Genomic DNA, 15145 nt, shown 5'->3' on the forward strand with positions numbered 1-15145 from the left:
ACCAAAATTCGATATACATAATTTCTTGCAGAGATCAGAATATCATATACCTGATTTCTTGTATAAAATGTAATGTTCAATATGTTTCACTGAAATTGTTAGAAAATATTTATTAGACAGTCGGCGCCATCTACTTCTATCAACTATATTACTAAATATCACAGTTATAAAGTTATGAACTAATATAATACGTAAAGAAACTTTGAAGATAAAATGTTAATTTTTATCCCATTACCCCATATCCCGATATATATCGTATCGTGCCCGTGTATCGTGATACGTATCGTATCGTGACATGATTGGAGATACTCAGCACTAGCCAGTACAAGTGTAAAGTGCCATTGAATGCTCATGTTATTGAGTTAGGTAATCTTTACAGGTGCGCCATTTTATTTGACCAATCGTACCTTAGTCTCAGAAATGGGAATTTTCTAGCTAAGCCAATCAGTAATAGTGTTCACCGCTCACCGTCGAAATTTGAGCCTTCAAATCCATGTTTGTCCAAAATTATCTGTGTTTGAATGTTAAAATGACTCGTCAATTTAAGATACTCTGTGATAAATAGAAAAAATAGATGTAGAATTAGTGAGTAAAATTCCTAGTTTGAAGTATTTTTAAAGGAATTATGCGATTTTCGTACTTTCTAGTACATTAGGAGATTTTTACATATATTCTAAAATCAACCCCCCAAAATGGCGAAACTGTCCCTTAATCTTAATCTTAATCTGATATCAACTTGTTGATTTACTTGATTAAAGATTTTCAATGTACCAGAAATCTTGCGACTAATGCCCGATTAAAAGGAATCTGTTTGCTGTGAATAAGACCAGAAAAAAAAACGATTTGATGGAAACAATATTAAATTGATGTGCTCAAGTAAAACATCTGCTGAAACTGGAAATTAATTTTCCCACAAAAAGCATGGATGGGGAAGGTCTTTATTTTAGACAAAAATATTCAATTTTTACACCATTTCGCCCCCTATAATCTTTAAACCACTCTTCTCTGACCTCAGACTACCAAACCCTAGTATGGTACACCACTCTTTTTGTTCGACATGACCATGTTTTTACTGTAATTTACATAATTATTAAATAATAAAGTAATTTTTAAAAGAACTATTATATTTATGCACTCTTCATAATTTATAACAATTAATCTTCGCAGAGAGACGCGTTGAATTGTCAATAATTATAGCACAAATGGGCCCATGGAGGATAAATAAATTGTGTTTGCTAAGGGTGGAAGGTATGTTATTGGTAGAGGGCTGCACCTGCATGAAATTAAAATAAGAGCCTGCAGTGCTAAAGTGTTTATTTATACCGGTAGAAATGACAGCTCACTTGCCACTCAGTCCTTAACGTGTGTTCAATTTTCCTTTCACAGCATATAGTGAACCTTTAAATGGTGTCCAATTACACTTTCTGACAATATACTCTCAGCTAAAATAGAGTTTAAATACCTACCTGCAAATAGTATTCATTTATGCTTTAAAGGAATAAAATTATATATTAAATAGTTACTAGGGTGGTTGAAAAGAAACCAGTTACTTTTGACAAGCAAATATAACATAACAGGATCCTTATATAATCCGATAAATCCACATGATATCCCCCCCCCCCCCACCCCCCTCCAAATGGTCATTGGTCAAGCTTGGTTGAGTAGAGTGTCTGTAATGGACGTTAGATAGGCACAATTTGGCATCCGAGAACATTTAAGTGCCGAAATTTTGCGCACTATTCGAACAATTTATGGTCGAGTGACAGGAAGACTAATCGTTCGTTTTGGGGCCCCACTCACAGAAGCGTCGTTACGATGGGGCACACGTAGCGAATTTCATCGTTCGAATATTCGCACTGGATGACTGGAAAATTCAGTAACATGCAAGAATATAATATATAATAATATAATATTCATATTATAATATTTCTGAGAGCTATAAAGATACGTTGTCACCAGCTCAACTGAAACTTTCTCATACCGCTATATTCTGCAATCGAATTACGGTCCGACCCCTTTTGAATAAATCCTGCGCACGCCACTGGCGTTTTTTGATATTTTTTGATAATACGGGATTCTTGGAAAGAAATGGGATAATTCTGAGTCATACTGTATGTCTTGTCCAGAAGGTGAAATAGTTTGTACACACAGGAACACCAATACAGGTAAATCACAGGAACATCAATACAGGTAAATCACAGGAACATCAATACAGGTAAATCACAGAAACATCAATACAGGTAAAACACAGGAACATCAATACAGGTAAAACACAGGAACATCAATACAGGTAAAACACAGGAACATCAATACAGGTAAATCACAGGAACATCAATACAGGTAAATCACAGGAACATCAATACAGGTAAACCAAAGGGAACATCAATACTGGCTAATCACAGAAACATCAATACAGGTAAATCACAGGAACATCAATACAGGTAAATCACAGGAACATCAATATATGTAAAACACAGGAACATCCATACAGGTAAATCACAGGAACATCAATACAGGTAAAACACAGGAACATCAATACAGGTAAATCACAGAAACATCAATACAGGTAAACCAAAGGGAACATCAATACAGGTAAAACACAGAAACATCAATATATGTAAAACACAGGAACATCCATACAGGTAAAACACAGAAACATCAATACAGGTAAAACACAGGAACATCAATACAGGTAAAACACAGGAACATCAATACAGGTAAAACACAGGAACATCAATACAGGTAAATCACAGGAACATCAATACAGGTAAAACACATCTTTCTAAGTCTATGTAGGTTATTACATTTAACCTGTCATCCCTGGTCCTAAGGATCTCGGCTGCGAGGAGACTCGTGACTGGAAGCGCAATACTACATGTTTCTAATTCTTGATTAACTTAATTGTGCCTTCTAGAGTGTTTTCGAGCTAAAAATTGAAAGCGTTTCTGAGAACAGGGGCAATAACTCATAAATATTTTTCGATTCTTCTCATTTTCGATAGGGTTCATCCTTGAGTGATAACAAACACTCGCCCTAAGTTTCGTCAAAATCCATCCAGAATTGTGCCTATTGAGTGTTTACGAGCTAAAAATCGAACGCGTTTACAAAGTACACTTTTCTAGGGTAATGTCACATATCCAGAAGTCTATCTTACACATTATATAAGATAAAATAATGTATTTGGAAGTTTCCCACTTTGAAGGTTTCACATATACCTAAGAAGGTGTTCATTTTTACGTCTTATATAGTGTTTATTTACACTTCCACAAGTGGCAGCTCAGTTGCCACCCGTTAGAGTGTAAAGTTACACTTTTTTTTTTACCAGTTTTAAAGGTTTACGTATAAGGACAGAGTTTACATAAACATATATTCTGATAAAGATTACCTAAGTATTTTAAAAGGATTGTAGAGAGGTTTTCTAAATTTTGTTTTTGTATCGAAGACAATGATAGCGTCAATTGCACTATTCTAGTAATTCTACTATAACTAAGTGTTTTATGACCCCACCCCTGCACTTATGTTATACAATCAAATTTCGCGGGTGTGACATCATTAAACACTTAGTTTTAGTTGAATTGCAGGAAGCACAGACGTATGATTGAAAATTGAAATGGTGCAAAGTGATGCTATCAGTGTCTCCGTTATGCATAAAAATTTTAGAAAACCTCGTTACTATTCCTTTAACGTCGTTATGGTATTTTGGTTACACTTGGAAAACTAATGTACGAATTTTAAAACGCCAAATTGTAGAAAAATAAAAATATCGAGCCTAAGGCAAAACTTCGAAATCAGATCAAACTGCATACTTAAAAGTATACAACCACCTGGTTTGACCGGAAAATTGAAATTTTAAAACTTGGTAAACATTAAATAAAAGGGGTACTTTGTTCATCAGTATCATAACTATAAAACAGAATCCTTAATAATCCAATAAATACATAAAACTAAGTAATAATTCATTAAATCAAATAGCCTAATCTTGAAACATATTTAGTTTAATGCATAATGCCTTATATAGAGATTCTATTTTTTGATCACGACACCTGTTCAGTCTAACTGATGAATATAATAATATACACATGTTGACCCAGTTTGAGACTGAAAGAGGAACATCAATTTTAATAATACAATTTTGTTCATGATAAATTATAATGCCCCTTTAAACTTCTGCAAAGCTAGGATGATGAGTGATCAAGGTGATAGGTAACTTAATAGAAGGTATATCGTTATATGTGATACGAAGTGCATGTAAATGTTTGAAATAAATGTAATAAATTGAGATACGCTATAACATATCGTTTTCAAGTCAAATTAGAGTCAATATTAATTGGTGTTTGAGACAGAACTATTGCTGTACACATAGCTGACTTAAGCATCATGGTATGGAAGCAATGGCCCCGGACTGGTATGTACTGCACGTACAAGTAGGTTACCACTTGGCCGACTGCATTTGTCCCAAAATCACATAGGAAGTTTACCAAACGTCTGTAATATCCCTTTAATATGTAAAAGCTCATAATTGAAAACATAACACGTTCAAACAAGGATGTATTTTCTTACCTTTGCCTATTTAACTTGATCAGGGTTTACGATAGGATATTGAACAAAGAAGCATGATTGATTTGCAGTTACAATATGTACTATGTTATTCGATGACAATTAAATACACGACAAACAAAAAGTACATTGTCTGGGGTTCAAAGAGCAATTTCATTAAAATTTCAAGAAATCTTTTTTGAAGAATACCTTCATCTATAAATCGGCTTTTCTACTAACCAATTTGTTCTTGATCAGGATATAGTAAATATTGTAGTAGTGAGGAATTACACTATGAACAGAACTTGAAACCGTTTGATAATAACTGTTGAGGCCTACAATATTTACAATACATTGGCGTTGTCCGTCTGTATAGGTGATCTGGTCAATCCAAGATGCCCATTATAACATAACGTTCCGTATTTATAATAAAATTGTAGAATCACATTAATTGATTAACAATCGACCAAGGAAACACTCGTGTGTTTGGTGTGATTTTCTTCATTCATTAAATACAGATTCGCCTACAAATCCATGTGCATTCCTATTTTTTTCCATGATGCGCTAACAATTCTAATATGTCCCCTTGTTCCCCTACCGAAAGGAAACGCCACTATGACAAATTTGTACTAGGTGTGTTTGTTTAAGCACTTGACTCACCGACAAAGGAGTTGATCGCGAATAATTTTGGATCATATGATTGTAGAGTTACCTTTTAACAGAGACCTTGGCGCAAAATCTTATTTTGACTGTCATTTTGTATGATCCCCAACGATATGGACAAAACTATTATGATGGAAATCTTACCCATTCTCTATTGAGCGAGGTTTGATTATATGTGTATATAGAGGGTCTATTATGCAAAGAGGGCATTCATAACGCATTAGGGTAATATATATAACCTCGCGTAGACAGCAGTGTGGATTAATGTTGTATACCAAATTGCTATACCAATGCTAAAAAATGACTGTAAATGTTTGGTTACTAAAAATCCTTTTGATTATAAATATTGTGACTTTCTTGTATCTTATTTTATTCTTATATCCATTAGCCAATAAGAAGCAAATTTTCGGAGAGGATTCCAAGATTTCGGACCAGTTCTTGAAAGATTTCAACAGTGCGGAAGAGTTTCTACACAAATTTAATAGTGCGGACAATTCCTTTGAAAAAAGGGGAAAATTCATTTGGGTGAGTAAAAATTCATATTCTCAGAATGGCAAATTTCTTCCACTACGAATTAACGTCAATACGAATTCGAATTCAGAAACAACACAAAGCAATGTTAATGACTCGAAGGATCTGCAAATATTCAAAAGATATTTTGGAACTACAAAAGGATCTATCGGAAATACAAGACTTCAGATACAAAGTACCAAGAAACAGGAGATACCATTTTTGACAGTGCTGGAAAATTATCAGAAACATACAGAGTTCTATCACAATTTGGGATTATGTCCTAGATTGTTAAAAAATAATAACCAAATACTGTTGAAGTCGGCTAGCCTCAACACATCCATTATAGAAGATGAAACAACTTTGAGAAATTTCCTTGCAATGACTCAAAAGTGTTCTTTATATAAATCAGTGCGACGATTCAGAAATAAACCCGTTTCAACAGAAGAAGAGAATTTTCCTATAGCCATGTCCATTTTGATACACAACAATCTTGAACAATTCGAAAGACTTTTGAAATCTTTGTATCACCCACAAAATGTTTACTGTGTACATATTGATGAGAAAGCTAGCCCCCTTTTTAAGGCAGCCACCAAAGCAATTGTAAATTGTTTTAACAACGTTTTTCTTGTGTCGAAAGCCATAAACGTAGTGTATGCATCATTTTCAAGACTACAGGCGGACTGGAACTGTTTGTCTGATCTTCGGAAACATTTCGTTAAATGGAGGTACCACATTAACCTAGCTGGGTCTGAATTTCCCTTGGTGTCAAATCCAGAACTTGTGAAGATTCTTAAACTTATGAACGGTTCGAATGATATACGCGAGCGATATTCTCAAAGAATAACCTCAAGATTTTCTCATAAATATGTCGTAACTAATGGAACCATTCATAAAAGCAAAGAAAAGCTTTTGCCCCCACCGTATAATTTGACCATTATCAAAGGTCTTGCGTACAATACAATTAGCAGAGAATTTGTGGAATACATCTTTACTAACAAAGCGGTACAGAAACTTTTCAATTGGAGTAAAGACACATACAGTCCGGATGAACATTTTTGGTCTACAGTTAATGATTTGTACCACAATATTTTATTGAAAAGCCCGGGAGGTTTTAAAGGTAAGACGAGTTTTTTATCGAATGTAGTCGTAGCGATAGCTTATATTAAAGTAAAATTTACTTTATGTGAATGGAGAATTATTTTGTCCGTATGCACTGAATAACGATAAGCCTTATATAATTCTATTCTGTTCGAATAACTAAATTGCAATTTGATTTCATACTTCATATGTACCACTTAAAGGGACAGGTGTGCCATTTTGGGGGTTGATTTGAGTCTTGAATATATGTAAGTATTCTTAAGAAGTACATGTGCTAGAAGTAGAATTGTATGAAAATCGCATAATTCCTTCAAAAATATCTCAAAATGGGAATATCTTTTCTTATGTCCTTTCAATATATGGCAGTGTCTCAAGAAAAGACGACTCGTCTTTTTAACTTCCAACAGCAGATAATTCTAGAAACACATGGCTTAGCCGTTTCTGAGACAAGGTATGATTGGTAAAAATAATGGCGCATCTGTCCCTTTAAAGGGCGTTGTTTGTTGTGAAGTAAATTGTATTTTATAAAGTGAGGTTATTTATTGTCTATAGTGACTAGGCTTTTTTTTGTTATAAAGTAAATTGTATTTTATTTTATAATAATGTTATTTTCAATAGTAACTCGGCTAGTGTTTGTTGTATAGTAAATTGATATATAGTGAGGTTGGGTATTGTCAATAGTGACTTGGCTATTCCTTTGTTATAAAGTAAATTGTATTTTATTTTATAATAATGTTATTTTCAATAGTAACTCGGCTAGTGTTTGTTGTATAGTAAACTGTTATATAGTGAGGTTGGTTATTGTCTGTAGTGACTCGGCTATTTTTTTGTTGTAAAGTAAATTGTATTTTATTTTATAATAATGTTATTTTCAATAGTAACTCGGCTAGTGTTTGTTGTATAGTAAATTGATATATAGTGAGGTTGGGTATTGTCAATAGTGACTTGGCTATTCCTTTGTTGTAAAGTAAATTGTATTTTATTTTATAATAATGTTATTTTCAATAGTAACTCTGCTAGTGTTTGTTGTATAGTAAATTGTATTTCATCATATAATAAGAATATTTTAATAGTAACTCGGCTATTTTTTGTTGCAAAGTAAATTGTATTTTATTTTATAATAATGTTATTTTCAATAGTAACTCGGCTAGTGTTTGTTGTGAAGGAAATTGTATTTTATTTTATTATAATGTTATTTTCAATAGTAACTCGGCTAGTGTTTGTTGTATAGTAAATTGTTATATAGTGAGGTTATTATCTATAGTGACTCGGCTATTTTTTTGTTATAAGGTAAATTGTATTTTATTTTACAATAATGTTATTTTCAATAGTAACTCGGCTAGTGTTTGTTGTATAGTAAATTGTATTTCATCATATAATAAGATTATTTTAATAGTAACTCGGGCTATTCCTTTGTTGTAAAGTAAATTGTATTTTAGTTTATAATAATGTTATTTTCAATCGTAACTCGGCTAGTGTTTGTTGTATAGTAAATTGTTATATAGTGAGGTTGGTTATTGTCTATAGTGACTCGGCTATTCCTTTGTTGTAAAGTAAATTGTATTTTATTTTATAATAATGTTATTTTCAATAGTAACTCGGCTAGTGTTTGTTGTATAGTAAATTGTTATATAGTGAGGTTGGTTATTGTCTATAGTGACTCGGCTATTCCTTTGTTGTAAAGTAAATTGTATTTCAGTTTATAATAATGTTATTTTCAATAGTAACTCTGCTAGTGTTTGTTGTATAGTAAATTGTATTTCATCATATAATAAGATTATTATTAATAGTAACTCGGCTATTTTTTGTTATAAAGGAAATTGTATTTTTTATAGTAACTCGGCTAGTGTTTGCCGTATAGTAAATTTTTATATAGTGAGGTTATTTTCTATAGTGACTATTTATTATTGTGAAGTAAATTGTATTTTAGTTTATAATAAGGTTACTTTCAATAGTAACTCGGCTGGTGTTTGTTGTGAAGTAAATTGTATTTTATACCGTGAGGTTATTGTCTTTTAGTGGGTCGGCTATATTTTTTTGATGTGAAGTATTTTTTTATTATTTTATAATAAGTTTATTTTCAATAGTAACACGGCTAGTGTTTGTTGTATAGTAAATTGTTATATAGTGAGATTATTTTCTATAGTAGCTCGGCTATTTTTTGTTGTAAAGTAAATTGTATTTTAGTTTATAACCAAGGTTATTTTCAATAGTAACTCGGTTAGTGTTTGTTGTGAAGTAAATTGTATTTTATACAGTGAGGTTATTGTCTTTTAGTGGGTCGGTTATTTTTTTTGTTGTGAAGTAATTTTTTTTTATTTTTTAATAAGGTTGTTTTCAATAATAACTCGGCTAGTGTTTGTTGTAAGGTATTTTAGTTTATAATAAGGTTATTTTCAATAGTAACTCGGCTAGTGTTTGATGCATTGTACATTTTTATATAGTGAGGTTATTGTCTATAGTGACTAGGCTATTTTTGTTGTTAAGTTTATTTTATTTCATTTCATAATAAGGTTATTTTCAATAGTAACTCGGCTAGTGTTTATTGTATAGTAAATTGTTATATTATAGTGTGGTTATTGTCTATAGTGACTCGGTTAGTATTTGTTGTAAAGTAAATCAATCAAAGCTGCCAAGGAGCAATCGAGTCAGCAAGTTACTATTCAATAAACGGCGTTAGCATACGGTTAAAGTATTGTTTACAAGTATAGTGGTGTTAATATTTAGTACAATAGGCAGAAGAAAGTAATGTGAAAAGAAATTTAAAAGTATTAAAAATCATTCCCTTTTTCCGTGACATGTTAGTGGTGCATATAATTATATAGATGCTTTACCGTATATGAAGTTTACTGATTAGCTAAAAAAAACATCCCATTTCTGAGAATGAAGTATGATTGATCAAAAATGAAAATGGCGTATCTGTTCCTTTAAAATAGTGTAGAAGGACCTGGAAATATTAAAACAGAACTATTCAGGTATGTGAGCCATCGTAGATATAGGTTGTAATCTGAACCATTTTGAATGTTGATAATGCCTTTAATATAGTTATATAGATTTTCTATGCCTGAAGGCATTATTAAAGGGATTGTAAAGAGGTGTTCTATTTTTTTTATGTGTATCGGGCACACTGATAGCATCAGTTTGCACCATTCCAATTTTCAATCAGCCGTCTGTGGTTCCTGCAATTCCATTAATACTTTGTGTTAGTTGATGTCACTTATCGTGAAAGGCCTTTTGTGATACAAGCATATTTGGCCATTAGTGACAACTTAAACTTAGTTTTCTTTAATATGCAAATAGTCTTCAGTACTAGAAATGTACGCGAATCTATTTGTATTTCTACACCTATTCTATATATAATAGAGTCTCAAAAAAGACGAGTCGTCATTTTAACTTTCTAACGTGGATAATTCTGTACACACGGATTTTGAAGAATCAAATTTCGACGGTGAGCTGTGAACACTATTACAGTTTTGCTTAACTGATACATTTTTCGTAGACTACTAAGGCATGGGTGGTCAAATGAATGACGAACCTCCCTGCATGTACATCAAGATGTTTGTCTGTAATTAACAAACTTTGCTTTAACTTTGAAAAAACCCCTGCAAAACTTTAAAGCTCTGGTGCACAGCGTACCAAATCATTGTCATAATTCTGACAAAACACATCGAGTCTTGTGCTCAAGAATGGCAAATTCGTGTAGCTTTCATCAGCATGAACGTAATAGCCAGATTGTTGACATCGTTATTGTAGTAATAGTTGCTTCACGTGCTCCTGCCCTTTGATTCCATGTAAAGAAACCTATCTATATAAAAATGGACTTTCGAGAAACGTAGGCCTATAATTCAGCCGTACAATGGCAAAATGCAATATTTGCTTATAATTACTTTTTTAAACTTTTGGAATCAGGATTTCAAGCTCTATTTGGTAGGATATATCTTGACATTCATTGAACAATACTTATTGAGATTAGTAGGTGACAAAAGGCAGTAACTTCATAACTTGAATATATTTTCAATTTAAAAAGGCAGTATATATATAGGAAATATGTGACAAAGCAAAAAGGCAGTAAGTGTCATGAACAGTTTAAAGTGCAGTTTTCTCAAAATGTACAAAAATGTCTATACTGCCTTTTGCAATTGTAGGGCTGAATTGTTCACCACACTGTATTTTTAATCATGCATAAAAAATAACCGGTATAGCTGTGAAATTTGATCTACACATGTAACAATCCGTTGAGACTCGATCCCTATGAACTTCATGAAACTGTTAACTTTAATAATGCAATAAGTCACATAATCCTTGCTTTGTCAAAAAATGCTGAATTTTGATTTTTTTAATCGTGATCTTTTAACCGTAACAAGATCCCATATCCAGAATACCATCACTTATGAGGACCAGAAACCTTCAATTATTTCGTTGAACAATTCATAACGTGGAGGTCTGATACTTATCAATAGAAAGTTTATGGTGATTTTTGGGAAAATGAAGCGAGGATTCAAATGGTCGTCGGCCACTAGATATAATTTTAAATATATCCGATGTCGCAATGATGTAAGGATCCATAGCAACGGCCCCTCAAATATGACTGTTTGTTGTATTATTTGATTATATAATGAGGTTATTGTCTGTAGTTTCTCGCCCAGTGTTTGCTAAGTAAATTATACTTTTAAATGAAGTGGAATTATTGTCAATAATTACTTAGTGTTAAGAGTGAAGAAGTTCCTAAAAACTTCTATGTAAAGCACTGGCCAAGGTCACAAATAAAGAGATAAATGTTCAATACAAGATAAGGTGAAGTTAGCATAGTTAGTATTAAGTTCAAAAAACAACCACGAGTAATCTACAATAAACAAAAGTCTATGATATGAAACTTAGTGTTAGTTGTGCAGTAAATATTTTTTTTCGTATATATTGAGGTTATTTTCTATAATGTGTAAGGTAAGTTGTATTGTATTTTATATAGTGAAACTATTAGTTGTCTATATTGACTCGTTTAGTATTTGTTGTAAAGTAAGATGTATTTTATATACTGAAGTTATTTGTTGTCTGTATTGACTCGGCTCATGTTTGTTGTAAAGTAAGTTGTATTGTATTTTATATAGTGAAGTTATTTGTTGTCTTTATTGACTCGGCTAATGTTTGTTGTAAAGTAAGTTGTATTGTATCTTATATAGTGAAGTTTTTTGTTGTCTATATTGAATCGGCTAATGTTTGCTGTAGAGTAAGTTGTATTGTATTTTATATAGTGAAGTTATTTGTTGTCTTTATTGACTCGGCTAATGTTTGTTGTAAAGTAAGTTGTATTGTATCTTATATAGTGAAGTTATTTGTTGTCTGTATTGACTCGGCTCATGTTTGTTGTAAAGTAAGTTGTATTGTATTTTATATAGTGAAGTTATTTGTTGTCTTTATTGACTCGGCTAATGTTTGTTGTAAAGTAAGTTGTATTGTATCTTATATAGTGAAGTTATTTGTTGTCTATATTGAATCGGCTAATGTTTGCTGTAGAGTAAGTTGTATTGTATCTTATATAGTGAAGTTTTTTGTTGTCTATATTGAATCGGCTAATGTTTGCTGTAGAGTAAGTTGTATTGTATTTTATATAGTGAAGTTATTTGTTGTCTTTATTGACTCGGCTAATGTTTGTTGTAAAGTAAGTTGTATTGTATCTTATATAGTGAAGTTATTTGTTGTCTGTATTGACTCGGCTCATGTTTGTTGTAAAGTAAGTTGTATTGTATTTTATATAGTGAAGTTATTTGTTGTCTGTATTGACTCGGCTCATGTTTGTTGTAAAGTAAGTTGTATTGTATTTTATATAGTGAAGTTATTTGTTGTCTTTATTGACTCGGCTAATGTTTGTTGTAAAGTAAGTTGTATTGTATCTTATATAGTGAAGTTATTTGTTGTCTATATTGAATCGGCTAATGTTTGCTGTAGAGTAAGTTGTATTGTATCTTATATAGTGAAGCTATTAGTTGTCTATATTGACTCAGCTAATGTTTGCTGTAGAGTAAGTTGTATTGTATTTTATATAGTGAAGTCATTTGTTGTCTGTAGTGACTCGTTTAGTGTTTGGTGTAAAGTAAGTTATATTCTATTTTATATAGTGAAGTTATAGTCTGTAGTGACTCGTTTAGTATTTGTTGTAAAGTAAGTTGTATTTTATATAGTGCAGTTATTAGTTGTCTATATTGAATCGGCTAATGTTTGTTATAAAGTAAGTTGTATTGTATTTTATATAGTGCAGTTATTAGTTGTCTATATTGAATCGGCTAATGTTTGTTATAAAGTAAGTTGTATTGTATTTTATATAGTGAAGTTATAGTCTGTAGTGACTCGTTTAGTGTTTGGTGTAAAGTAAGTTGTATTGTATTTTATATAGTGAAGTTATTAGTTGTCTATATTGAATCGGCTCATGTTTGTTATAAAGTAAGTTGTATTGTATTTTATATAGTGAAGTTATAGTCTGTAGTGACTCGTTTAGTGTTTGGTGTAAAGTAAGTTGTATTGTATTTTATATAGTGAAGTTATTAGTTGTCTATATTGAATCGGCTAATGTTTGTTATAAAGTAAGTTGTATTGTATTTTATATAGTGAAGCTATTAGTTGTCTATATTGACTCAGCTAATGTTTGCTGTAGAGTAAGTTGTATTGTATTTTATATAGTGAAGTCATTTGTTGTCTGTAGTGACTCGTTTAGTGTTTGGTGTAAAGTAAGTTATATTGTATTTTATATAGTGAAGTTATAGTCTGTAGTGACTCGTTTAGTATTTGTTGTAAAGTAAGTTGTATTTTATATAGTGTAGTTATTAGTTGTCTATATTGAATCGGCTAATGTTTGTTATAAAGTAAGTTGTATTGTATTTTATATAGTGAAGTTATAGTCTGTAGTGACTCGTTTAGTGTTTGGTGTAAAGTAAGTTGTATTGTATTTTATATAGTGAAGTTATTAGTTGTCTATATTGAATCGGCTAATGTTTGTTATAAAGTAAGTTGTATTGTATTTTATAAATTACATTGTATTATATCGTGAGGTTATAATCTGTAGTGATTCGCCTAGTGTTTGTTGTAAAGTAAGTTGTATTGTATCGTGATAGTCTGTAGTGACTCGCCTAGTGATTGTTGTAAAGTAAATTGTATAATATAATATAATATAATATAACCCCGACAATTTTATTCAATTAACATGAGATTATGTTTATTTTATATTTTAGGTCATCCGGACGACAAAAACTATTTTAGCCGATACATAAACTGGATCACATCATTAGATCGATGCCATGGAAATTATACTCATAATATTTGCGTATTTACGTATGGTGATTTGTGGTACCTTCAACTGAAGCACCAATTAATAGCCAACAAATTTGACATACGAATAGATTCCTTAGTATTTTCATGCATGGAGGAACTTGTTCAAAACAGAACTGAACATCCACGGAAATTAAACCCTAAGCATTACAGGCTAGGCAAATAGCGGAAATATTGTAATAAAGTGTATAGATACGACTCTGAACGACAGTTATTATCATATAACAGCTGCTTGCTTGAGATCAATATATTTATGCACTGAAATTGTTTTATCATCTATAAATGACGTAAAAAAAATGCGTTTATAAAAATGGTATGAATGTGAAATTTCTCTTTTATACCGATCCGTTAGTTTTATTAAAAAGGTGGCTTTTATTGAATGTATTCAAATTGCGAAAATCTTTTTTACTGATTTCAACACCCATTATGTTCGGTTATATGAAGGCAATCATAATGTATGACGTAATGAAATGAAATGAATGGAGTTTACGTATGGAATGGAATTTAGCTGTAAGAATTTCAGCAGGCCTGCAAATTAGCTACAAACCTGGTTGGATGTTGGTGGGGATTACGCGGCTAACGAAGGTATACATCAAAACGCCATCTGATGATTAACCTTAGAGTTACTCCATCTTGCCTCGAGGGGCGTACTTTCCCATGCTACCCTAAAGTGAAAGGATAGTCTTTAGTGTGGGGCACACGAACAGTTTTTGTTGCAGATTAGTGTCTGATCAAGAGCTATACCGGCCGGCTGCAGGCCCAAGAGGAGACAAAAATATCCAGTGGGTCGTTTTCGTTTCGTTTCCCGATAATCGCAATTAAAGTGAAAATGAATCTGATTGGATGATGGCTCTGAAGAATCTTGTCTCTTGTCGTGAATAGGGTCAATCAATTAACGCAATCGCCAACGAGACAAAAAAAATATGACTTCAAAATTCTGTCGTCAATGCGATGGTATTTAGTTGAAGCGCGGGTAGGCCTACACGTGAGATTTTACTCTAAAATCGACAACAAAACT

General features: G+C 32.0%; 1 protein-coding gene across 1 annotated transcript; it reads left to right on the plus strand.

Moving 5' to 3' along the window:
• Positions 1-6078: 6078 nt before the first annotated feature.
• On the plus strand, positions 6079-14293 carry LOTGIDRAFT_142999 (hypothetical protein; the record flags this gene model as incomplete). Its single annotated transcript, XM_009052898.1, has 2 exons — positions 6079-6829; positions 14031-14293. Coding segments are annotated over 2 exons (1014 nt in total), but the record flags the coding sequence as incomplete, so codon positions are not given.
• Positions 14294-15145: the final 852 nt, after the last annotated feature.

This window comes from Lottia gigantea (assembly GCF_000327385.1).
Source record: "Lottia gigantea unplaced genomic scaffold LOTGIsca_190, whole genome shotgun sequence".
Classification (NCBI taxonomy): domain Eukaryota; kingdom Metazoa; phylum Mollusca; class Gastropoda; family Lottiidae; genus Lottia; species Lottia gigantea.